The 24843-nt window shown below is 46.1% G+C and overlaps 1 protein-coding gene across 7 annotated transcripts in view; it reads right to left on the reverse strand.

The window, feature by feature from the left end:
* The window catches only part of NEXN (nexilin F-actin binding protein), a 90211-nt gene that overhangs the window by 47047 nt on the left and 18321 nt on the right, over positions 1-24843 (reverse strand). For all 7 annotated transcript variants that reach the window (XM_075320269.1, XM_075320272.1, XM_075320270.1 and 4 more), the window contains exon 2: positions 2533-2615. In XM_075320269.1, the coding sequence (XP_075176384.1) occupies positions 2533-2559 (27 nt within the window). In that variant the 5' untranslated portion in view covers positions 2560-2615. The remainder of the gene's footprint in view (positions 1-2532; positions 2616-24843) is intronic.

The following is a 24843-nucleotide window of genomic DNA, read 5'->3' on the forward strand; positions in this document are numbered from 1 at the left end:
TTCTGAAAAATATTTTTATCCACAAAAAAATAAAAACAACTTTAAATATTGGCCTTTATTTTCTGTTATCAGCGAGTTTAGTCTGGGATCTGCTGTAGTGTTCACCATTAGGATTAATCCGTGTCACTGTAATCACTACCTTATCACATATGACCTGAAAGTTTACACACGTGTGATTAAGATCATTATGTCTTTAGAAACAGCGCCACTGTCCCCTAAAGGTTGTGTCTGGTATTGCAGTGCAGTCTCCTTTACTTTAATTACCAAACACAGCCCAAGTACAAGACTGGCTTCTGGGTGAAACAATATAATAGGACAAAGAACCACATACAATGGCCATTACTGGAACACATAGCAGACTTTTAAGTAGAACTTTAGCTTCAGGGCCTAATAGTTCCCTAAGGGTAAATGTTTACCACTTAAAGGGATAGTCTCTGTATATATTTAGCCACAGGACATGACATTATTGTCTGATTATACAGATCCTCAGATCCGGTGAGGGGGCGGCAGCGACCATGCAGAGATTGAATCTCTAATAACGTTTAAGAGTGTTTCAACATTATTAAATAGAACTTGTCACTGTCCAGAAATATTATTTTTTTTTCAACTTTTTGTATATGCGGCTGTTTTCCTGAATCCGGCGATGTTTTTCTTTTCTTCCTGTGCCTCTCTGTTAGTGAGATATGGCCACTTCTTCCCAGTACATAAATCTAGTTTTGTTACAAAGGGGTGTGGTCATCAAAGTAGACACCCGCCAAAGAATTGAGGACCACACCCACTTGGCTAACAAAATGCGATTTATATACAGAGAAAAGGGGGCCATATCTCAGGAATGGAGAGGAGCAGGAAGAAAAGGAAAACATCGCCGTATTCAGGAGAACAGTAGTAATGAAAAGTGCAAATCAAAGTGGCTGCTGAGACTAAAGACTGCTGCTACAGAATACATCACCATCACATCTCTGCATTCATCTGTAGAGGACAATTAAGTTCACATTTTAAAGTCCTGGTTGAAGTTGCATCTACTGAGCCCCGGTTCACATTTATACAGTGCTTTTCACTGGACGTGTAGGAATAAATGATAAAAAACTGTATTCAGATGTACTCGTATATGGCAGCATACCTATATACTAGAGAAAAAAAGTTCTTTTTGACTATGTTTAATCAGTGCAAAAAATAGATGTGGTTCTGCACCACCGCTGTACGACCTGTGTACAATCCTGGGGAGGAGTGGATTAGACGCAGTATTCCCTTAATAAGGCTCCGGTCCTGGGTGCTCGCTGATGTAACAGGATAGCTGTAGATGTATGGAACCATATAGAAAAAAAGTCCAGCGGCACACCAAATCTCCGGTAAAAAACTTTTCTTTTTTTATTAAATTAAGTAGTGCATATTAAAAGGGCAGTGAAGGAGCTGGGTGCAGGATCCCTCACAGACGATGGCCGTTTCGCATTTAAACACGCTTCCACGGGTCTAATCTTAACCGCAGGTCCCCTTAGTCCCAGTGCCGGTTTAGGGACCTGGTGGCTTCTTTCCCCTGCACCTGTCTTTGGTTGGTGGGTCCCCGTGGCTTGGAGCAACTAGAGTTTCCCTCCTGGTAGTCTCTTAATGGCAGTCCGTATGAGGGTAGTGTGAACCCTGTGGGGTCGGTTTCTCTGGTCCTGTTCCCCGGTTCTCCCTTTGCCACTGTGTCCCGAAGGTCAGTGAGGTCCTTAATGGTCCACTCACTGTGCAAATTTTATCAGGTCTGCCTGGAGTGTTTGCCACACCTAGGGTCCTGTACCCCGTCGGTGCTATGGTTCCGGGAGTACTCCACCGTACTCCACCGGCAACTAACCGCCTGGGCCCTCAGGTCACTGTCTCACTCCTGTCAGTGTGTCCGCTCACTTCCGCGCTCTGTCACCGACTCCTGCAGACTACTGTCAGACTCTCCACTGTCTGCCCCTCCCACCTGGTCGTCTAGTGGACTGGATCGGCTCCACCTCTAGGCGGCCATCCATTGGTCCAACCCTAGCCTGGTACCAGTCTATGGGGAATTTGGGAAAAAAACCAAGGATTAACAGGAATGTTTTTGGTGTTACCGGCACTGGTCTTCTGGGTCCCTGGGGGTAGGCCCTATATCCTGGTGGGGATGCAGTACCTTGTAGCTCCCTGATGGCTTCAGGGTCGCTACAAATGCAAAACTTTCCAATTAATTTCTACAAACTTTTGAAGCTTTTTTTTTTTATATTTTATAGTTCCCGTTTAGTCTTTGTTGATCGCTGAGGTTCGCCCTTGATAAAAAGCGGACCATGATTAGTGGAGAATCACAAGTAAACACTATGGAAAAGGGACTATACAATAAAAAGTTTAGTTGCCCCTTTTATACACATTCTCTGTAGAGATAACTGAAAAGTTGCACTGGAAAAAGTTTCTATGGCGTTGGATGGCTTGTACTAACCACAATAAGGCTACTCTTACCGGCCCCATGCACCACGCGACATCACATGCCACCTGCGGGAGTTCCAATACCTATCACACAGGTAAAGTACCTACCTCAGTCTTTTGGGCCACGTCATTCATGATTATTCCCCCTTTCCCGGCGTTCCCCCGTAAATCAGATTCCTTTAATATTCAACCTGAAATTAAAAATTTATATTAATTCTTTTTTATTACACCTTTTTTTTTTTAAACCTTTAAGGTTTTTTTTTTTTAATTAAATGCAAATATTTGAGACTAAAAATCATTTTTGCAATTGGGTTTTATTTAAATTTGCCATTATATAGGCTTTTCTTTTGCCTTAACATTTATTTATTTTTTGGGAAATGTAACATTTTTATTGGTTTTCATAACAAAAGCAATTCCAATCATTGATATGCAAAACTAGAGAGAATAGCATCATGGTACCATTAATAACAACAATCTATAGTCAGTAAATCACTTAGTCTTGCAACTCAGGTGCTCATATTATATACATTTGACTCGCACCGAACGCATTTTTTTTTTTATTTTGCATTCTGAAGTCCTAAATCAGGTGAGAGCAGTTCACAAAAAAATTTAAAAAAATGACAGATTTACAAACTTGACCATCAGACAATCAATGCGAGCTCACTGAAGGATCCTCAGTTCTCATTCTGCAGCCAGCAATAGACAGTGCAGCAAATGGTAAAAGGCATAAAAAAGGTATAAAAAAGGTTTAAGGCCCTGTGCGCACGCTGCGGATTTGCCGCGGATTTGCTGCAGAAAATATCTAACATTTCTGCAGTCATTCCCCAGGAAAACCTATGAATATAAAAAAAATGCTGCACACTGCGGTTTTTTTTATACCTGCGGATTTTCCGCTGCGGAATTAATGTGCATGTCACTTCTTTTCCGCAGGTACCTGCGGTATTTGCCATAGATAATGGTAAACGTCCGCAGGAACCAAATCCGCGGCAAAACCGCATGCGGATTTCGTTGCAGTTTTGATGCGTTTTTTTACCGTAGGTGTGGGATTCTTTAAGAGTGTCCGGATTTTCCTTGAGAAAAAGTCACTTTCTAGTGCGCACATGGCCTAAAAGGCAAACGGTGCAAAATTCTTAATGAAACCTAATAGCAAAAATTATTTTTAGCTCATAAATAAATGTATTTAAATAAAAAAAGTCTCCATAACTAGACAACCCCTTTAATTCTGAAATCAATAAGTAGTACAGTCACGTTGTAATTTATAGAAAAACCAGGGGCCCTTTTCTGAGCATGTGATAGAGACGGAGTCCAGTCCTCTCCTATTTTAAGAAGAGACGTGAATTCTTAAGGTGTAAGATCACTGATGGATGAGACATGCGGTATGTAGACTGCTCCGCCATTCCCTCCTCTCCAGAGAGTGCGCTAGAAAGTCGCAGATCATCCCAGTGGCTTCTTGTAATGTCGCCAAGACACAATAACACTTCCTAAAAATGCCAAAAATATAGAGAGTAATTCCGTGTGACCGTGAGGCGGCGCACGCTGCTGGTTTATGGATCCCTGTGTTTGTCTGGAGTTTTTCTATTAATTTTAGAAATCTCATTTTCGTATATTAGCAGAACAAAGGGATCGGCGCTCGGCCAAATAATGGCGCATCTAGTATTCCAAATCCCACTGTTCCTTTTGAAGTTTTGCACTCGGCTCCTGTTAAGTTGGAAGCAAATTAATGAAGGGAGTGGAGAGAAAATAGTCCTGACGGTATGTGCGCACGTTGCTTTTTACCTGCTTTTTACCTGCTTTTTTGCTGCTTTTTCTTCTGCGCTGTTTAATGCCAAAATGGATGTGTTCTTCTATTCAAGCAAAGTCTATGGGAATTTGGGTTTCTTGTTCACACTATGTTGTTCAAAATGCTGCCTTTTTGTGGCAGAACTTTGGTCAAAAACTCAGCTTTGCAGTGCAAAACCCAAATGGCAAAAACAATTGACATGTTGCTTCTTTGAAAAGCTGAGTTTTTGACCAAAGTTCTGCCTCAAAAAGGCAGCATTTTGAACAACATAGTGTGAACAAGAAACCCAAATTCCCATAGACTTTGCTTGAATAGAAGAACACATCCATTTTGGCATTAAACAGCGCAGAAGAAAAAGCAGCAAAAAGCAGGTAAAAAGCAACGTGCGCACATACCCTGAGTGACATCGGAAAAAGTCTGACACATCCAGCGAGAACTCGTGGCTGCTTCACTGTAGAAAGCTCCCAAACGGGCATCAATGATTGGCGCGGTCTGCAAAATCTGATAATGCTGCCCTATTGTGCATTTGTCTATATTTCCTCCTTTTATTCCAAGAGCCATAACTTTTTTTATTTTTACAGCCACATGGGGGCTTGTTTATTGTGAGACGAGCTGTAGTTTAGGAAGACAACATTCATTTCTTCGGCGCTCCATTGGGAGACCCAGACGATTGGGTGTATAGCACTGCCTCCGGAGGCCACACAAAGCAATTACACTAAAAAGTGTAAGGCCCCTCCCCTTCTGGCTATACACCCCCAGTGGGATCACTGGCTCACCAGTTTTCTGCTTTGTGCGAAGGAGGTCAGACATCCACGCATAGCTCCACTGTTTAGTCAGCAGTAGCTGCTGACTATATCGGATGGAAGAAAAGAGGGCCCTTATGGGGCCCCCAGCATGCTCCCTTCTTACCCCACTTGTGGTTTGTAAGGTTGAGGTACCCATTGCGGGTACGGAGGCTGGAGCCCACATGCTGTTTTCCTTCCCCATCCCCCTGAGGGGCTCTGAGGAAGTGGGATCTTACCGGCCACCAAGCCCTGAGGCCGGGCTCCATCCACAGACCCATAGAACCTGCTGGATGTGGAGCGGGAGTGCCGTTCAGGGACAAGGCCCTGCAACTTTCAGGTACTCTGTGTCCCCGTATGGCAGGCCACGCACACCCCAGGCTTGCTGGGTGTGCTAGTGCGCCGGGGACTGTAGCGCTGTGCGCTGGGCTTATAGTCCCCGCAGATTACTGGGGGACTTTATGTGTGTGGATCGCCGCGCCGACCGCCCCTGGAGCGGCGGCGCAGCTGCGACTTGTAGTGCGCCGGGGACGCGCCGACCGCGCTTTTACGGCGGCGGCGCTTCTAACTTTAGTCCCCGGTTTTTCTGCGGCCTAGCTCCGCTTCGTTAACGCCCCCCACCCTGTCAATCACGGTAGGGGAGAGACGTTGTTCAATCGGCAGCGCCGAGGGCTGGAGCACGATTTACATGCTCCAGCCCTCTCACTGAGCACAGTAGGACACAGGCTTCGCGCTTTTTCTCTATGCACGCCCTAGGCCCGCCCCCAGGCTTGCAGCTCCCCAGGACGCTGGCAGCCATTATACACATGCAGTCTGGCTGGAGAACGGACGCAGGCTCTGAGGGACCCAGGCTAGGGGTTTCTGGCGACCACACACCCGCGCTAAGCGGGCGGTAAGCAGCACATACGTGCGGCCCCACTAGTGCCACAGTGTTATATTTGTGTACTGCACTGTAAGGTCGCTTCTTGGCTGTACACCCTATATTGCTTTGAGGAGACAACAGCATGTCATCCGCAAAACGCAAGGGTGCCAAGGCACGGGCTGTATACACTGCTTGTACAGCATGTGGGGCTAATCTACCAGCAGGCTCCAACGACTCTCATTGTGTGCAATGTTCAGTCCCAGTGGCACTTCGTCAGCCAGAGCCTATTGTGGTGGTAGCCCAGGCAGAGACGCCTGTGAACCCTACCCCGGTGACGGGGACAGAATTTGCAGTCTTTGCTGATAAAATGTCTGTGACTATGACAAAAATCCTGGAGACCTTGCAGTCCAGGCCAGTTGCTCAGACCATGGACACCGCTGTGTCTATGTTCCCCGGCCCCCCTCAGCTGGAATTAATCCGTAATTCAAGGGGGTCCCAGGCATCACAGGCTGAGGGCTCTGACTCCGATGACAGTCCCAGTCCGCCTAAGCGAGCTCGCTGGGAGAGACCCTCCACGTCATCACGCGGATCAGGGTCTCAGCGAGAAGGGTCTCTATATGATGGCTCAGAGGTGGGTGATCAGGAGTCTTGTCCTGACGCCGCACTCAATTTGGATACGCCAGATGGTGACGCCATGGTAAATGACCTTATAGCGGCCATCAATAGGCTGTTGGATATTTCTCCCCCAGCCCCTTCTGCAGAGGAGGCAGCTGCACAGCAGGAGAAATTCCATTTCCTGTATCCCAAGCGTAAATTGAGTACTTTTCTGGACCACTCTGACTTCAGAGAATCCATCCAGAAACACAATACTTATCCGGACAAGCGTTTTTCTAAACGCCTTAAGGATACCCGTTATCCTTTTCCCCCTGACGTGGTCAAACGCTGGACCCAGTGTCCAAAAGTGGACCCTCCAATACCAGGCTTGCAGCTAGATCCATAGTTGCAGTGGAGGATGGGGCTTCACTTAAAGATGCCAATGACAGACAGATGGACCTTTGGTTGAAATCTGTCTATGAAGCTATTGGCGCGTCGTTTGCTCCAGCATTCGCGGCCGTGTGGGCGCTCCAAGCTATTTCAGCTGGTCTGGCACAGGTGGACTCTCTCATACGTCCAGCAGTGCCGCAAGTGGCGTCCCTAACTACGCAAATGTCTGCGTTTGCGACCTACGCTATCAATGCGGTACTGGACTCTACGAGCCGTACCTCAATGGCATCCGCCAACTCTGTAGTTTTGCGCAGAGCCTTGTGGTTAAAGGAATGGAAAGCAGATTCTGCTTCTAAAAAATGTTTAACCAGCTTGCCATTATCTGGAGACAGACTGTTTGGTGAGCAATTGGCGGAAATCATTAAACAGTCCAAAGGTAAGGACTCCTCCTTACCCCAGCCCAGATCAAGCAAACCTCCACAGAGGAAGTGGCAGTCAAAGTTTCGGTCCTTTCGAGACTCGGGCAAGCCCCAATTCTCCTCGTCCAAAGGGACTCAGAAAGAGCAAAGGAGCTCTGATTCCTGGCGGGCTCACTCACGCCCCAAGAAAGCAACCGGAGGTACCGCTTCCAAGGCGGCTGCCTCATGACTTTCGGCCGCCTCCCTCCGCATCCTCGGTCGGTGGCAGGCTCTCCCGCTTTTGCGACATTTGGCTGCCACAGGTCAAAGACCGGTGGGTAACAGACATTTTGTCTCACGGGTACAGGATAGAGTTCAGTTCTCGTCCTCCGCCTCGGTTCTTCAGAACTTCCCCACATCCCGACCGAGCAGATGCCCTTCTGCAGGTGGTGAATTCTCTAAGAGCAGAAGGAGTGGTGGTCCCTGTTCCTCATCAGGAACGAGGTCAAGGTTTTTACTCCAATCTCTTTGTGGTGCCAAAAAAGGACGGCTCATTTCGTCCTGTTCTGGACCTAAAACTGCTCAACAAGCATGTGAACGCCAGGCGGTTCCGGATGGAATCCCTCCGCTCAGTCATTGCCTCAATGTCTCAAGGAGATTTCCTAGCATCAATAGACATCAAGGATGCTTATCTCCACGTGCCGATTGCTACAGAGCACCAACGCTTTCTACGCTTCGTGATAGGAGACGACCATCTTCAGTTCGTAGCTCTGCCATTTGGTCTGGCGACAGCCCCACGGGTGTTCACCAAGATCATGCCGGCAGTGGTAGCAGTCTTGCACGCTCAGGGACACTCTGTGATCCCTTACTTGGACGATCTACTGGTCAAGGCACCCTCTCAAGAGGCATGCCAACTCAGCTTGACGGTTGCACTGGAGACTCTCCAGACGTTCGGGTGGATCATCAACTTCTCAAAGTCAAATCTGTCACCGACCCAATCACTAACGTATCTTGGCATGGAGTTTCATACTCTCTCAGCGATAGTGAAGCTTCCGCTGGACAAGCAGCGGTCTCTACAGACTGGGGTGCAGGCTCTCCTTCAAAGTCAGTCGCACTCCTTAAGACGCCTCATGCACTTCCTCGGGAAGATGGTGGCGGCAATAGAGGCGGTTCCGTTTGCGCAGTTTCATCTGCGCCCACTTCAATGGGACATTCTCCGCCAATGGGACGGGAAGTCAAAATCCCTGGACAGGAAAGTCTCCCTTTCCCAGACGGCCAAGGACTCTCTGCAGTGGTGGCTTCTTCCCACCTCATTATCACAGGGAAGATCCTTCCTACCACCGTCTTGGGCGGTGGTCACGACAGACGCGAGTCTGTCAGGGTGGGGAGCAGTTTTTCTCCACCACAGGGCTCAGGGTACGTGGACTCAGCAGGAGTCCACCCTTCAGATCAATGTTCTGGAAATCAGAGCAGTGTATCTTGCCCTACTAGCCTTCCAGCAGTGGCTGGAAGGAAGGCAGATCCGAATTCAGTCGGACAACTCCACAGCGGTGGCATACATCAACCACCAAGGGGGGACACGCAGTCGGCCAGCCTTCCAGGAAGTCCGGCGGATTCTGATGTGGGTGGAAGCCACGGCCTCCACCATATCCGCAGTTCACATCCCCGGCGTAGAAAACTGGGAAGCAGACTTCCTCAGTCGCCAGGGCATGGACGCAGGGGAATGGTCCCTTCACCCAGACGTGTTTCAGGAAATCTGTCGCCGATGGGGAAGGCCGGACGTCGACCTCATGGCGTCCCGGCACAACAACAAGGTCCCAACCTTCATGGCACGGTCTCGCGATCAAAGAGCGCTGGCGGCAGACGCCCTAGTGCAAGATTGGTCGCAGTTCCGGCTCCCTTATGTGTTTCCACCTCTGGCACTCTTGCCCAGAGTGCTACGCAAGATCAGATCCGATTGCAGCCGCGTCATACTCGTCGCCCCAGACTGGCCGAGGAGGGCGTGGTATCCGGATCTGTGGCAGCTCACGGTCGGCCAACCGTGGGCACTACCAGACCGACCAGACTTACTGTCCCAAGGGCCGTTTTTCCATCGGAATTCTGCGGCCCTGAACCTGACTGTGTGGCCATTGAGTCCTGGATCCTAGCGTCTTCAGGATTATCCCAAGGGGTCGTTGCCACCATGAGACAGGCTAGGAAGCCCACGTCCGCTAAGATCTACCACAGAACGTGGAGGATATTCTTATCCTGGTGCTCTGCTCAGGGAGTGTCCCCCTGGCCATTTGCATTGCCTACCTTTCTTTCTTTCCTGCAATCTGGGTTAGAAAAAGGTTTGTCGCTCGGCTCCCTTAAAGGTCAGGTCTCGGCGCTATCCGTCTTTTTTCAGAGGCGTTTGGCACGCCTTCCTAAGGTGCGCACGTTCCTACAGGGGGTTTGCCATATCGTACCCCCGTACAAGCGGCCGTTAGATCCATGGGATCTGAACAGGGTACTAGTTGCCCTCCAGAAGCCGCCCTTCGAGCCTCTGAGAGAGGTTTCACTTTCTAGACTATCACAGAAAGTGGCTTTTCTGGTAGCGATCACATCTCTTCGGAGAGTGTCTGAGCTGGCAGCGCTATCATCCAAGGCTCCCTTCCTGGTCTTCCACCAGGACAAGGTAGTGCTGCGCCCCATTCAGGAGTTTCTCCCGAAGGTGGTATCCTCTTTTCATCTTAATCAGGATATCCCTTTGCCTTAGTTTTGTCCTCATGCAGTTCATCGGTATGAGAAGGATTTACATTTGTTGGATCTGGTGAGAGCACTCAGAATCTACATTTCCCGCACGGCGCCCTTGCGCCGTTCGGATGCACTCTTTGTCCTTGTCGCTGGTAAGCGCAAAGGGTCGCAGGCTTCTAAGGCCACCCTGGCTCGATGGATCAAAGAACCAATTCTTGAAGCCTACCGTTCTGCTGGGCTTCCGGTTCCATCAGGGCTGAAGGCCCATTCTACCAGAGCCGTGGGTGCGTCCTGGGCATTGCGACACCAGGCTACGGCTCAACAGGTGTGCCAGGCAGCTACCTGGTCGAGTCTGCACACTTTCACCAAACATTATCAGGTGCATACCTATGCTTCGGCGGACGCCAGCCTAGGTAGAAGAGTCCTGCAGGCGGCAGTTGCCTCCCTATAGGGGAGGGCTGTCTTGCAGCTCTAACATGAGGTATTCTTTACCCACCCAGGGACAGCTTTTGGACGTCCCAATCGTCTGGGTCTCCCAATGGAGCGCCGAAGAAGAAGGGAATTTTGTTACTTACCGTAAATTCCTTTTCTTCTAGCTCCTATTGGGAGACCCAGCACCCGCCCTGTTGTCCTTCGGGATTTTTGGTTGTTTTTCGGGTACACATGTTGTTCATGTTGAACGGTTTTCAGTTCTCCGACGTTACTTCGGAGTGAATTTGTTTAAACCAGTTATTGGCTTTCCTCCTTCTTGCTTTTGCACTAAAACTGGTGAGCCAGTGATCCCACTGGGGGTGTATAGCCAGAAGGGGAGGGGCCTTACACTTTTTAGTGTAATTGCTTTGTGTGGCCTCCGGAGGCAGTGCTATACACCCAATCGTCTGGGTCTCCCAATAGGAGCTAGAAGAAAAGGAATTTACGGTAAGTAACAAAATTCCCTTCTTTACCATAAAATGTAGTGAAAAAAATAAAAAAAATGCAATAAAATGGTGAAAAAAAACAATAAATCTGCCACTGTTTTTACAGTTATGCCTCTACACTGATGTTTTGGGAACATGCCTCAGGTCAGTACGAGTTCATAGACACCAAACATGTATAGGTTTACTTTTTTCTAAGGGGTTAAAAAAAATCAGAAGTTTGTCCAAAAAAAAAGTGGCACACTTTTTGCGCCATATTCCGCGATCCGTAGCGTTCTCATTTTTCGGGAGCTATGGCTCAGTAACGGCTTATTTTCTGCGTCTTGAGCTGACATTTTTAATGGTACCATTTTTGCGCAGATGCTACATTTTGATCACCTGTTATTGCATTTTGTGCAAATATTGTGACGACCAAAAACCGTAATTTTGGCGTTTAGAATTTTTTGGCACTACGACGTTTACCGATCAGGTTAATTGATTTAATATGTATATAGAGCAGGCATTTCTGAAAGAGGCGATACCAAATATGTGTATATTTTTTTAACCCTTTAATTTTTGTGGGGCAAATGGGGGGGGTGATTTGAACTTTTAGGTTATTTTTAAAAAGTTTAAAAACTTTTTTTTTCTTTTTTTACATTTTTATTTATTTTACTAGTCCCCTTAATGGGCTATAACGATTGGCAGTCTGATCACTCGTTCATTTCTCCTTGTGAAAGCCTTGGCTATGAATCGTTTGTCCAGTATAATAATAAGATAATCTGTCCTTTGAATGCTTTATGTATTGCTTCTCCATATATACCTAATCGAAATATTAACGGAATGTATAACCGAAACAAATTATGCTTAGGGCTGAGTAGAATAAGTTTTAGTTCATGAATAAGTAACTGACATTCATGAATGGAACAGATACTTATCTGTGATTTCAGATAGGTAACTAGCATTCTTCTATTCATAGAGGAATGCTTATCTGTAGTTTCCAATAAGTGACTGACATTCATGGATAGAAGAGAATAAGGATTGACATTGTTCTATTCATAGACTCTCATCTATGTCTAAACACACTTGAATGTTTTGCTAACGAATGTTGCTAAAGGTGGTGTCACACATAGCGACGCAGCAGCGATCACGAACAGTGATCTGACCTTATCAGGATCACTGCTGCGTCGTTACATGGTCGCTGGTGAGCTGTCAAACAGGCAGATCTCACCAGCGACCAGTGACCAGCCCCCCAGCCAGCAGCGATGTGTGGAAGCGTAACGAAGGTAAATATCGGGTAACCAAGGAAAGCACTTGTCACGCTCCCCGGGTCCCCTGTCCAGCTCCCCAGCTCCCCTGCCACGCTCCCCGGCTTCCCTGGCTCGCTCCCCGGCTCCTCTGTCCGGCGTTCCCCGCTCCACAGCCTCCAGGCCTCCTCACCTAGGATCCCCAGGCGTCCCCGCTCCCAGCGTCCGCTGTCAGCTTCGCTCCAGCCCGGCTCCCCTGCCTCCTGTTCGCCGCTCCCTGCCCTGGCTTCTGGCACACGGGCCTCGCGCATGCGCATTAGGGCGCGCGCGCGGTCATTGACCCTTTCTTAAAGGGCCAGCGTCCACAGACAGGATATTGAACACACAGGTACAGGGTATAAAGGGGTTTAATGTCCAAGTGGGCGGGGCCTGTTCTTCGTGTTTCCTAAGCTAGGAGTCAGGTCTCCTTGTCTCTGTGATATACTCACCTCTCTCTCTTCTAGAGCCGCTCCTGCCTCGCCATCCGGTCCTGCCGATTCCCGAACCCCGCACGCTGACTATCTGCCATCCCGTCAGTCCGTACCATCTTTGATCCCTGTGGTGACCCGTCCTCTCGCTCCATCAGTTCCGGACTCTGCCTGACAACATCTTGGCCTCCGAACCTGAGCTCCGTCACCCGGACTACCATCAGTGACTCCGTGGTCCCAGGGACTTCTACATTCCACTATTTTGCACGGACTATCCTGCTACCTGTAGTGCTCCGGCTACCGGACCCCTTGCCTTCAGTGAGGAGTTCGGCCCAGTGGATCCACCTCCTGGGTCTGCCCGTCCACCTGGCCCTAACAGCACTTCTCTTGGTTACCCGATATTTACCTTAGTTACTAGTGTCCGCCGCTCTCACGCTGCCAGTGCCGGCTCCCTGTTCCCTGCACTCCTAGCCAGAGTACACATCGGGTAAATTACCCGATGTGTACTCCAGCTACGTATGTAGAGAGCAGGAGCCGGCACTGGCAGCGTGAGAGCGGCGGACACTAGTAACTAAGGTAAATATCGGGTAACCAAGGAAAGGGCTTCTTGGTTACCCAATGTTTACCGTGGTTACAGCTTACCGCAGGCTGCCAGACGCCGGCTCTCTGCTCCCTGCTCGCTTCAGTTCGTCACTCTCTCGCTGTCACACACAGCGATGTGTGCTTCACAGCGGGAGAGCAACGTCCAAAAAATGAAGCAGGACATTCCGCAACAACCGGCGACCTCACAGTAAGGGCCAGGTCGTTGCTGGATGTCACACACAGCGACGGGACGTCGCTGCTACGTCACAGAAAATGGTGACTTAGCAGCGACATCGTTGTCGTCGTCGCTATGTGTGACACCACCTTAAGACTGTTCAAACAAGGAATGAACTATGTCCGGCTAGCTGGTTGGTTAATAGATAACGTGGATGTATTGAGTAAGCTGTATATATATGCTATGTTTTGAATACAAGGGTCAGAAGAACATTTAGCTTCTCCCGGATAGAGACATGTCTCTGTGTGGTTATTTCACTAGATTCATATACATCTGTGCAGTTCTGATTTGGAATCCTCCTCTGAGACCCTGAGAGAGAGACCCCCTGGAGGTCTCCCCCAACATCCTGATCTGAGCTGCACAGCTCTGATCAGCAGAAATGCTCATCTTGTGTTACAGCTGCTGCTCTGCTGGCTGTAACAGGAAGTAAGTTATGATAGCTACAGGAGTCATGACATGACCCTGTGCTACCATGGCAACCATTGGGTCCTTGTGATCATGTCATGGGATGACAGTGGGTAAGTGCGCATTATCCGTTGTGGCGCTTTAAATCACTGTCACATTTTGACAGCACGATCTAGGGGGTTAACAGGTGGGGGTGGATCTTGGATCCACCTGCACCTGTTAACCGCACATGTCTATTGTACAAATCAGCAGACATGTGCAGGACTCACGGCCGGCTCACCGCAGCAGCCAGCGGGGACTATACCGACATGAGCCATGATGTACCGGTACGTCCAATGTCAGTAAGAGGTTAATATTTCCATGAATCCTTTTGTTGACTCTTCGATGGGTAGGTCATCAGTTTCCTTTTTGACAATCTGCAGTATCAAGAAACAGCTTGTGAATCTTCACTTAGTAGATTTGTGCATTGTACTCCATCTGTAGCCATCACTCAATTATTCACAGCACCCGTGATCAGTGATAGCACATGGAAATCAGGTAATTATACTCACCTGTCCCTGCTCCTGCTGTCCGTGATGCTGATCACTCCCGGATGCTGTCTCTGACCGCCTCTGTCTCCCCTCTGCAGCCAATTCCAGGTCAACTGTGCAGTGCATAACTGCATATTCATGAGAATTAGGGCTCATGCGCACGTTGCATACTTACATGCATTTACATTTAGTATAGCACGGAAGCATAAATGCTTGCATCCTGCGTCCCCTGCACAATTTATGTAGAGTGTGCATGATACATGCGCACGTTGCTTTTTTGAACGCAGCAATTTGGGTGCTAAAATTTTGAACCAAATCCGTACGTTCATAAAAGCAGCATGTCAATTATTCGTGCGTTCTGGATGCAGCTCCCCCTCTGCCTATGGTGGGGGCAGCGGCTAGAGCGCATGAAATCGGCTTTTTTCTACAAAAAAACTTGCATTCATTATGTAGTGTTTCTGCAGCGATTTGAACCCCACATATGCTGTCAAATCGCTGCAGAATATTAAGCAGTTATGTGCGCATGAGCCCTAATAAGCCGACCTGGAAGCAACAGGCAGCAGCAGCCAGACACAGCATCGCTGGAGAAGGTGAGTTTAAAAAGCATTTTATTTTTAATGTGCGTGATTTTTCTGGTACGTGTTTCACAGATCACACCATAGTGTGGTCCGTGGGACATCAGTGATGCCATAAAAAAAGGGACATGTGTCTGTGCGGAAATCACGGACATACATGTACACTGCACAGAGACACGGTCAGTGAAAAATCACTGATGTGTGCGCAGACGCATTGATTTTAATGGGTCTGTGTATGTCTGTGATTCTGGTACGTGTAAAAACTGTCACATATGTACCAGAATCACTGACGTGTGAAAGAGGCCTAAAGCAGAGTATTCTGACAAATCCTCCAAACATTAGATCCCCCAAATGGCTATTTTGAATATGGCAACCAGTGTGACAGGAGACTTTCTCCAGCTCTCCACCCTCGTTTATTTGCCTCACATATTATGAACATTAATTCTCCTATGAAGGGTTATTCCCCTTCAAACATTTTAGAGGAATTTAGATCATACTATGCTACTTTGTATAACATCATATTTATCCAAAAAATACCTTTAAAAAACAGAAAAGGTTCATAAAAATGGATTGGTGTCTTTTTTTTTTTTAAAAATGTTAATTTTTATTCATAAATTTTTTTAAACTTACATATAATACATGTTCAGAAAAATATATATATAGGACAGGATCAAAAACCCAAAGTAATACAGCAATTTGAGCACCCCCTGAACAAAACAACGCTTGAAACGCGCGTTGGGGCATAGCGGTACACAGAATATTCCTGACCAATGTTAAGGTATTTTGAATCTAGCAACACTTTCTTGCACTTCACAGGCACTTTATTTTAGTATGCTATTTCGCCTTACACCTTCTTACCATACATATTATATATATAGCTGCATATATAAAAGAAAGCACTTTGCACTTTATTATTTATTCATATGCTATATATATTAATGGATTTTTACATTTTTTGGTCAATACACTGAGCATTTATATTTTCTGATTTACCGTTGCTGTATTACTTTGGGTTTTTGATCCTGTCCTATATATATATATTTTTCTGAACATGTATTATATGTAATTTAAAAAAAAAATTTGAATAAAAATTAATATTTTTTTAAAAAAAAGACACCAATCCCTTTTTATGAACCTTTTCTGGTTTTTAAAGGTATTTTTGGATAAATATGATTATTTAAAGGTGGTCTAATACAGAATATGTGGATTAATTATTTTTGTATAACATCAGTGGATACTCGTACAGTCAGGCCCGGATGGAGTACAGCCGCATATATGGTCTCTTGCATTCCATACCGTGTTGGGAGGTTTGTATGAGAATCAACTGAGTTTGGAAAATTCTGTATTAAGGAGGAAGTTCCGTCCCATTGTCTCTCTCTTGTAGGGATCGTTGAGGGAAGCGGAGAGTTTAATTCCTCTGGCTCCATTTCAGATCATTTTCCTCTGCCGAGTGGGAGAAGATCTTTACTCTTACCCTTAAGATCTCCATATCTTGTCATAGTCAGGGGACAAATAAAGTGGTATAGGACCCCCGACCGCATTCATCACGTTCCCTGAAGCCACTGATACAGTGCCTTGCGAAAGTATTCAGCCCCCTTGATTTTTTTCAACCTTTTCCCACATTTCAGGCTTCAAACAGAAAGGTAAAAATTTCAATTTTATGGTGAAGATGAATCAACAAGTGGGACATAATTGTGAAGTTGAACAAAATTTGTTGCTTATTTTAAACTTTTTTAAAAAATAAAAAACTGAAAAGTGGGGCGTGCTATATTATTCATCCCCTTTACTTTCAGTGCAGCAAACTCAGTCCAGAAGTTCATTGAGGATCTCTGAATGATCCAATGTTGTCCTAAATGACTGATGATGGTAAATATAATCCCCTGTGTGTAATCAAGTCTCCGTATAAATGCACCTGCTCTGTGATAGTCTCAGTGTTCTGTTTAAAGCACAGAGAGCATCAGGAAGACCAAGGAACACAACAGGCAGGTCCGTGATACTGTTCTGGAGAATTTTAAAGCCAGATTTGGTTACAAAAAGATTTCCAAAACTTTAAACATCCCAGGAACCACTGTGCAAGTGATAATGTTGAAATGGAAGGAGTATCATACCACTGCAAATCTACCATGACCCGGCCGTCCATCCAAACTTTCATCTCAAACAAGGAGTAGACTGATCAGATATGCAGCCAAGAGGCCCATGATCACTCTGCATGAACTGCAGAGATCTACAGCTGAGGTGGGAGAGTCTGTCCATAGGACAACAATCAGTCGTACACTGCACAAATCTGGCCTTTATGGAAGAGTGGCAAGAAGACAGCCATTTTTCAAAGATATCCATAAAAAGTGTTGTTTAAAGTTTGCCACAAGCCACCTGGGAGACACCAAACATGTGGAAGAAGGTGCTCTGGTCAGATGAAACCAAAATCGAACTTTTTGGGCACAATGCCAAACGATATGTTTGACGTAAAAGTAACACAGATCATCACCCTGAACACACCATCCCCACTGTCAAACATGGTGGTGGCAGCATCATGGTTTGGGCCAGCTTTTGTTCAGCAGGGACAGAAAAAAAATGGTTGAAATTGATGGGAAGATGGATGGAGCCAAATACAGGACCATTCTTGAAGAAAACCTGTTGGAGTCTGCAAAAGACCTGAGACTGGGACGGAGATTTGTCTTCCAACAAGACAATGATCCAAAACATAAAGCAAAATCTACAATGGAATGGTTCACAAATCAATGTATCCAGGTGTTAGAATGGCCAAGTCACAGTCCAGACCTGAACCCAATCAAGAATCTGGAAAGAGCTGAAAACTGCTGTTCACAAACGCCTCCATCCAACCTCACTCAGCTCCAGCTGTTTACAAAGGAAGAATGGGCGAGAATTTCAGTCTCTCGATGTGCAAAACTGATAGCCACATACCCCAAGAGACTGCAGCTGTAATCACAGCAAAAGGTGGTGCTACAAAGTATTAACTTAAAGGGGACGAATAATATTGTACGCCCCAATTTTCATTTTTTATTTTTTTAAAAAAAGCTTAAAATAAGCAATAAATTTCGTTCAACTTCACAATTGTGTCCACTTGTTGTTGATTCTTCACCAGAACATTAACATTTTTATCTTTATGTTTGAAGCCTGAAATGTGGCAAAAGGTTGAAAAATTCGAGACGGACGAATACTTTTGCAAGGCACTGTAAGTGTTGGAGATGTGACTCAGCTGTAGGTAATATGACTCATATTTGGGGGCTTCTCCTGATATTAAAAACTCTGGGGCTCAATATTTGACCTCTTTAGTAGACTCTTTGGTAGACTCTTTGGTACAACTTTACGGAACTCACCAGAAGCAGCGTTACTCTCTGTTCTTCCAATGTCTATTTCATACAGCAAGAGAATATTTTTGACAGCAGCAAGACAAGTCATCCCTAGACATTGGAGATCACCCGCTCCCCCATCTAAGCCAGAATTGGTTGAATATGTATACTGCATAATTCGTATGGAAGATCTAATAATTTCAGATAATTGGCTCCTCTCTAAGTCCTAAGAAGAGGGAAAACACATTAAGGAATCACAGTAGAAGGAAATAGCTATGATATCAGCCTGAATTAGCTGTTTTCCTTCTCCTACTGTGATTGCTTATGTTATATGTTTTTTCTTCCTTACCCCTCCAATCCCTCATGTTTATCATTGTTATAGGTATACACTTACTATTCATTATATCATTAAATATCATATAGTATTGAGTATTTTAATGTGTTATTAGTAAACTTGCAAAGTAATTATATGATATTGCACTCTTCTATGCCAACTTTCTGTATTTTTCATTTGACATGTATAATCTGTCAATGATTGATTGTTAATTGATAAATAAAAAAAATAAAATAAATAAAAAATTATTGAACCATAAATATTTTCAACATCACATAATAAAAAATCCTGAAATCTTGCAGTTTCCATCCTGAGCCTCATGGTAGACTGACTCTTCCTATTCTTTTGATATTACTTCTCGGTAGTGATCTGGTTATCATCACGGATAATAACATACAATGACTGGAAAGTGTCGAGCAAAAGGGTAATGTTACGTCACCGCCGGAGTCTGCTCCAGCGACTTCTGCTCCAATCGCCAGGCGACGCCGTGTTCCTGCCGTGGATGATGCTGGTGATGGGAGAGAAGTCGATGCCAGCGGCACCAGTGGGCGCAGGCCCCGATCATCCACTGGGCTGGGTTAGCTTGGGATATGCAGTACCGCTGGCTGACTGTGGGTGGCATGTGTCTTCCAGCTGAAGTTGCCAGCGTTCAGCTACAGCCAATGGGAAGACACCACACCCTTCTTATTTCCCCTCCTGTCACATGATCACTGTCAGATATAGTTCTGATTTCCTGGCTCCTGTTACGTCCTATTCTGTTTGGTGATTCCTGTGTGCTGACTTCTGCGTGTTTTCTGACTACCTTTCTGCCTACTGTTTTTGTACCTTGCTGCCCGACCCGGATCTGACCTCTGCTACGTTTGCTGACTACGTCACTGCCTGCCGATTCTGTCCCTGTTCCGCAATTCCTGGTTTGACCCTGCCTGACTACTACTCTCATTGGACTGCAGCCTTCCACATTAGTGATCTCCAGGATCCTGTGTAATTCCAAATCCCTGTATAGGGGTTAAAGGGTTTCAAGGTTCTGGGGGTCCTACTTGGTGAGTAGCTTCCCTCTAGCCTCCCCTTTACAGCCCATCTGAGTCTGTGGATCCAGGCAGGCGTTACAGGTAAGATGTTTTGACTTTCTGGCTCCATATCTCACCATCCACTACAGCTTTGAGCGTGAGACGACCTTTATTTTATAGACCATCATCTTGGCTATCTCATACAAAAATTTCACTTTCAGTGACTTAGCAGATGATTAGTTATGCAGATTCTTGTCATGTCACTTCATTGTTACTGTTTTGCTCCTGGTGATGGAATTTTTTTTTCCCTGTAGACTACAAATTACAACTTGTTCTCACATTCCCTAATAGCTCAGTGTGTTATTAGGTTGATTCCCAAGAGGAATGTCGTTGATTCGAATCAAGTAGCCACCATGAAGATTTCCCAAGAAAAGAGAATCCGCATCATCCAGCTCGATAGCGATCTCTCGGCCAAGAAAATTGCCAAACGGCATCATGTGAGGCCATGACTGGTGGAATAATAAGAAATGAAGTCCGTCCATCCATTCAAAAGCCAAGAGTTGACGTACAGGCAAAATATCGGAGTCAACAAGTCGCTCATCACAAGGTCTATCAGTTCTGGTGACACCGGCAGTGGAGGCGACTCGTCTGCTCCATAATAGTGAGATCACAGACGGCCATGCAACCACTGAACGACGCGCGTTACACAAGTCTGGAATAATTGCCTGAAAAAAGGTGAAGAAACCTCAACTGCAATATCATCTTAAGAAGCATAGGCTCGAGTTTGCAAAAAAAACATGAAAAGTGGAAGATTGGAAACAGGAGATCTGGAGCGATGAGATGAAAGTCAGTAGATGGCTCTGATCGGGGCAAATGGGTCTGGAAGAAATAAGGGAAAAAAGGGCGACCGGATTGAGAAATTGAAGGAACTGTCATGTTCGGTGGAGGAAGCCTGATGATATCGGTGTGTTTACAGCTAAAGGCGTTGGATACTTGACCAGGATGGATGGATGGTCTCAATGCTGAGCTATATGTGAGGATCCTACAAGACGAGTTACTTCATACTCTCGAGTATTATGGGTATGAAAAGGATGACATAGTGTTCCAGCAGGACAACGACCCGAAGCATACAATGAGACTGGAGAAGAAATGGTTCAATGACAATGAAGTAGAGGAGCTGGATTGTCCCCAGAGTCCCCAGACCTCAACCCAATCCAACACTTTTGGGTGAAGAAAAAGCCGTATACATCCCCAAGAGCCAATCAGTATACACCAACACTGGGAACGTGTAGAAGAGACCTGATTGGTATATACCAACACTGGGAACATGGAAAAGAGACCTGACCATTATACACCAACACTGGGAACATGTAGAAGAGACCTGACCAGTGTACATCAACACTGGGAACGTGGAGAAGAGACCTGACCAGTATACACCAACACTGGGAACCTGGAGAAGAGACCTGACCAATATGCACCAACACTGGGAACGTGTAGAAGAGACCTGTCCAGTATACACCAACACTGGGAATGTGGAGAAGAGACCTGACCAGTATACATCAACACTGGGAACGTGGAGAAAAGACCTGACCAGTATACACCAACACTGGGAACGTGTAGAAGAGATCTGACCAGTATACACCAACACTGGGAACGTGGAGAAGAGATCTGACCAGTATACACCAACACTGGGAACGTGGAGAAGAGACCTGACCAGTATACATCAACACTGGGAATGTGAAGAAGAGACCTGACCAGTATACACCAACACTGGGAACATGGAGAAGAGATCTGACCAGTATACACCAACACTGGGAACGTGTAGAAGAGATCTGACCAGTATACACCAACACTGGGAACGTGGAGAAAAGACCTGACCAGTATACACCAACACTGGGAACGTGTAGAAGAGATCTGACCAGTATACACCAACACTGGGAACGTGGAGAAGAGACCTGACCAGTATACATCAACACTGGGAATGTGGAGAAGAGATCTGACCGGTATACACCAACACTGGGAACGTGAAGAAGAGACCTGACCAGTATACACCAACACTGGGAACATGGAGAAGAGATCTGACCAGTATACACCAACACTGGGAACGTGGAAAAGAGACCTGACCGGTATACACCAACACTGGGAACATGGAAAAGAGACCTGACCATTATACACCAACACTGGGAACATGTAGAAGAGACCTGACCAGTATACACCAACACTGAGAACGTGGAGAAGAGACCTGACCAGTATACACCAACACTGGGAATGTGGAGAAGAGATCTGACCGGTATACACCGACACTGGGAACGTGGAGAAGAGACCTGACCAGTATACACCAACACTGGGAACGTGGAGAAGAGACTTGACCAGTATACACCAACACTGGGAACGTGGAGAAGAGACCTGACCAGTATCCACCAACACTGGGAACATGGAGAAGAGACATGACCAGTATACACCAACACTGGGAACGTGTAGAAGAGACCTGGCTAGTATACACCAACACTGGGAACGTGAAGAAGAGACCTGACCAGTATACACCAACACTGGGAACGTGGAGAAGAGACCTGACCAGTATACACCAACACTGGGAACGTGGAGAAGAGACCTGACCAGTATACACCAACACTGGGAACATGGAGAATAGACCTGACCAGTATACACCAACACTGGGAACATGTAGAAGAGACCTGACCAGTGTACACCAACACTGGGAACATGTAGAAGAGACCTGACCAGTATACACCAACACTGGGAACGTGGAGAAGAGACCTGACCGGTATACATCAACACTGGGAATGTGAAGAAGAGATCTGACCGGTATACACCAACACTGGGAACATGTAGAAGAGACCTGACCAGTATACACCAACACTGGGAACATGGAGAAGAGATCTGACCAGTATACACCAACACTGGGAACGTGGAAAAGAGACCTGACCGGTATACACCAACACTGGGAACATGGAAAAGAGACCTGACCATTATACACCAACACTGGGAACATGTAGAAGAGACCTGACCAGTATACACCAACACTGGGAACGTGGAGAAGAGACCTGACCAGTATACATCAACACTGGGAATGTGGAGAAGAGATCTGACCGGTATACACCAACACTGGGAACGTGGAAAAGAGACCTGACCGGTATACACCAACACTGGGAACATGGAAAAGAGACCTGACCATTATACACCAACACTGGGAACATGTAGAAGAGACCTGACCAGTATACACCAACACTGAAAACGTGGAGAAGAGACCTGACCAGTATACACCAACACTGGGAATGTGGAGAAGAGATCTGACCGGTATACACCGACACTGGGAACATGTAGAAGAGACCTGACCAGTGTACACCAACACTGGGAACATGTAGAAGAGACCTGACCAGTATACACCAACACTGGGAACATGTAGAAGAGACCTGACCAGTATACACCAACACTGGGAATGTGGAGAAGAGACCTGACCAGTATACACCAACACTGGGAACGTGTAGAAGAGACCTGGGAGCAAATATCGGTGGAGACATAATTGAATCTGATAGAGAGCCAAGAAGGAGTCAAGCAGAGCTGAAAGCCAAAAGGGGATTTACAAAATACAAACAAAATAATAAAAATAAATTTAGATTCATAGGAGCAAAACCGTAACAATGCAGTGACATGACAAGAATCTGCATAACTAATCATATGCTAAATAGCTGGAAGTCACATTTATGTATGAGATGCCAAGATGATTGTCTATAAAATAAAGGTCATTCAGGGTCAGAGCTGTAGAGCACGATGAGCTATGGAGCTGGAAAGTCAAAAGTGCAAAACATTGTTACCCTTTTGCTTGTTAGTGTATATATAGATAACACAGGATCCACCATTCACAATAGGTGATGTCACAGCTCACCTCCTCCTTCCTGCATAATGACTTCTGCATAGGTCATAGAGCAGGCCCAGAACACTCTCCCATTGATAATATCACAGCTCACCTCCTCCTTCTCCTTGTACAGTGACCTCTGCACAAGTCACCCAGCATGGCCACAATACTCTCCCATTGATAATGTCACAGCTCTATATCCCCTTTCTGTTTATGAACCTGTTTTGGGTTCTCTCTTCTGGGCGTTTCAGGACTCTTTTGTCTCATGCAATCTGAGGCTCTTCAATCCATTAATGGGTGGGATTAAGGGGGCTGTCCAGGGATATATAACGTCCCTTAGTTGTTGTCCAAATGTGAATTAATAAAAGTAATGTCTAATAATTCTAGTACCGCCCTGGTGATCTGACTTCAGTCCCTGAATCTCCACTTTCACTGGTTCTGACACAGGTGCAGAGCCTCCTTCCACTTTCTGTGTCAGTGATGTGAAGTTGGCTGCTGGGCTCAGTTCACACTATGATACATGTTCAACTCTATCTGTCTTAGGAAATCTGATGATTTTACCTCTGACACCAGCAGCATGGCTGTACAGGTGCAGGTACAACATAAAAAATGACACCTGTTTTGTAGTAATCTGATGTTCTACTGCTGAGAAATCGAGCTTTGAAGCCACATGCAAATTAGCCTGGAAGTGCACTGTGGGTGTGTCTGTGCACTCAGAGTGCTAGACCACGCCCACATTGCACTTCCAGGCTGAATTGCTTTAAAGTTTAATTTCTCAGCGCTGGTAAATCGGATTACTACAAGACAGGTATCATTTTTATTGTTGAGCTCGGTTCTATGCAGCCGCGCTGCTAGTTTCAGAAATACGATGGTCCTGACAGGTACAGAGTCCAGCGCCCATAAGTCAGCCATTTACCACCATTCGGAAACATTATCAGCCGCGTATCCTGAATTCCTGCGTTATCTCACGTTGCCTCCGCTGCGGCCTCCAGATTCCTGTCCTCTGTCAGCCTAATCACTCGGACATTTTTTTAGCACTTGCCAGCACTATTATCGGTGCAGGGCTATTTATATACAGTCGCTGCTGATGTAGCAGAGCCGAACGTGTCGCGTTTTTACGGCTGCAACATAACAACATCATTCAGTACACAAAATAGTGACGTTCTGACCCCCGAACTCTCCGTTCCGGCTTTATTTCTTGAGCACCAATAAAATCCAGAACAGACCAAAGAATAAAAACTCCTCTGATTTCTGCAGTGTTCAAGAATTAAAGCCGGAAAGTTTCTTTTTAGGGACAGAGAATGTGAGAATTCACTATTCTGTTTACAGATTAATGTTTATTTTATTATACTCGCTTACATAGCCCCTTCACATTCTGCAGCACTTTACAGACATCATCACTGTCCCCATTGGGGCTCACAATGTAAACTCCTTATCACTG

This window comes from Anomaloglossus baeobatrachus, chromosome 8 (genome assembly GCF_048569485.1).
Source record: "Anomaloglossus baeobatrachus isolate aAnoBae1 chromosome 8, aAnoBae1.hap1, whole genome shotgun sequence".
Taxonomy (NCBI): Eukaryota; Metazoa; Chordata; class Amphibia; order Anura; family Aromobatidae; genus Anomaloglossus; species Anomaloglossus baeobatrachus.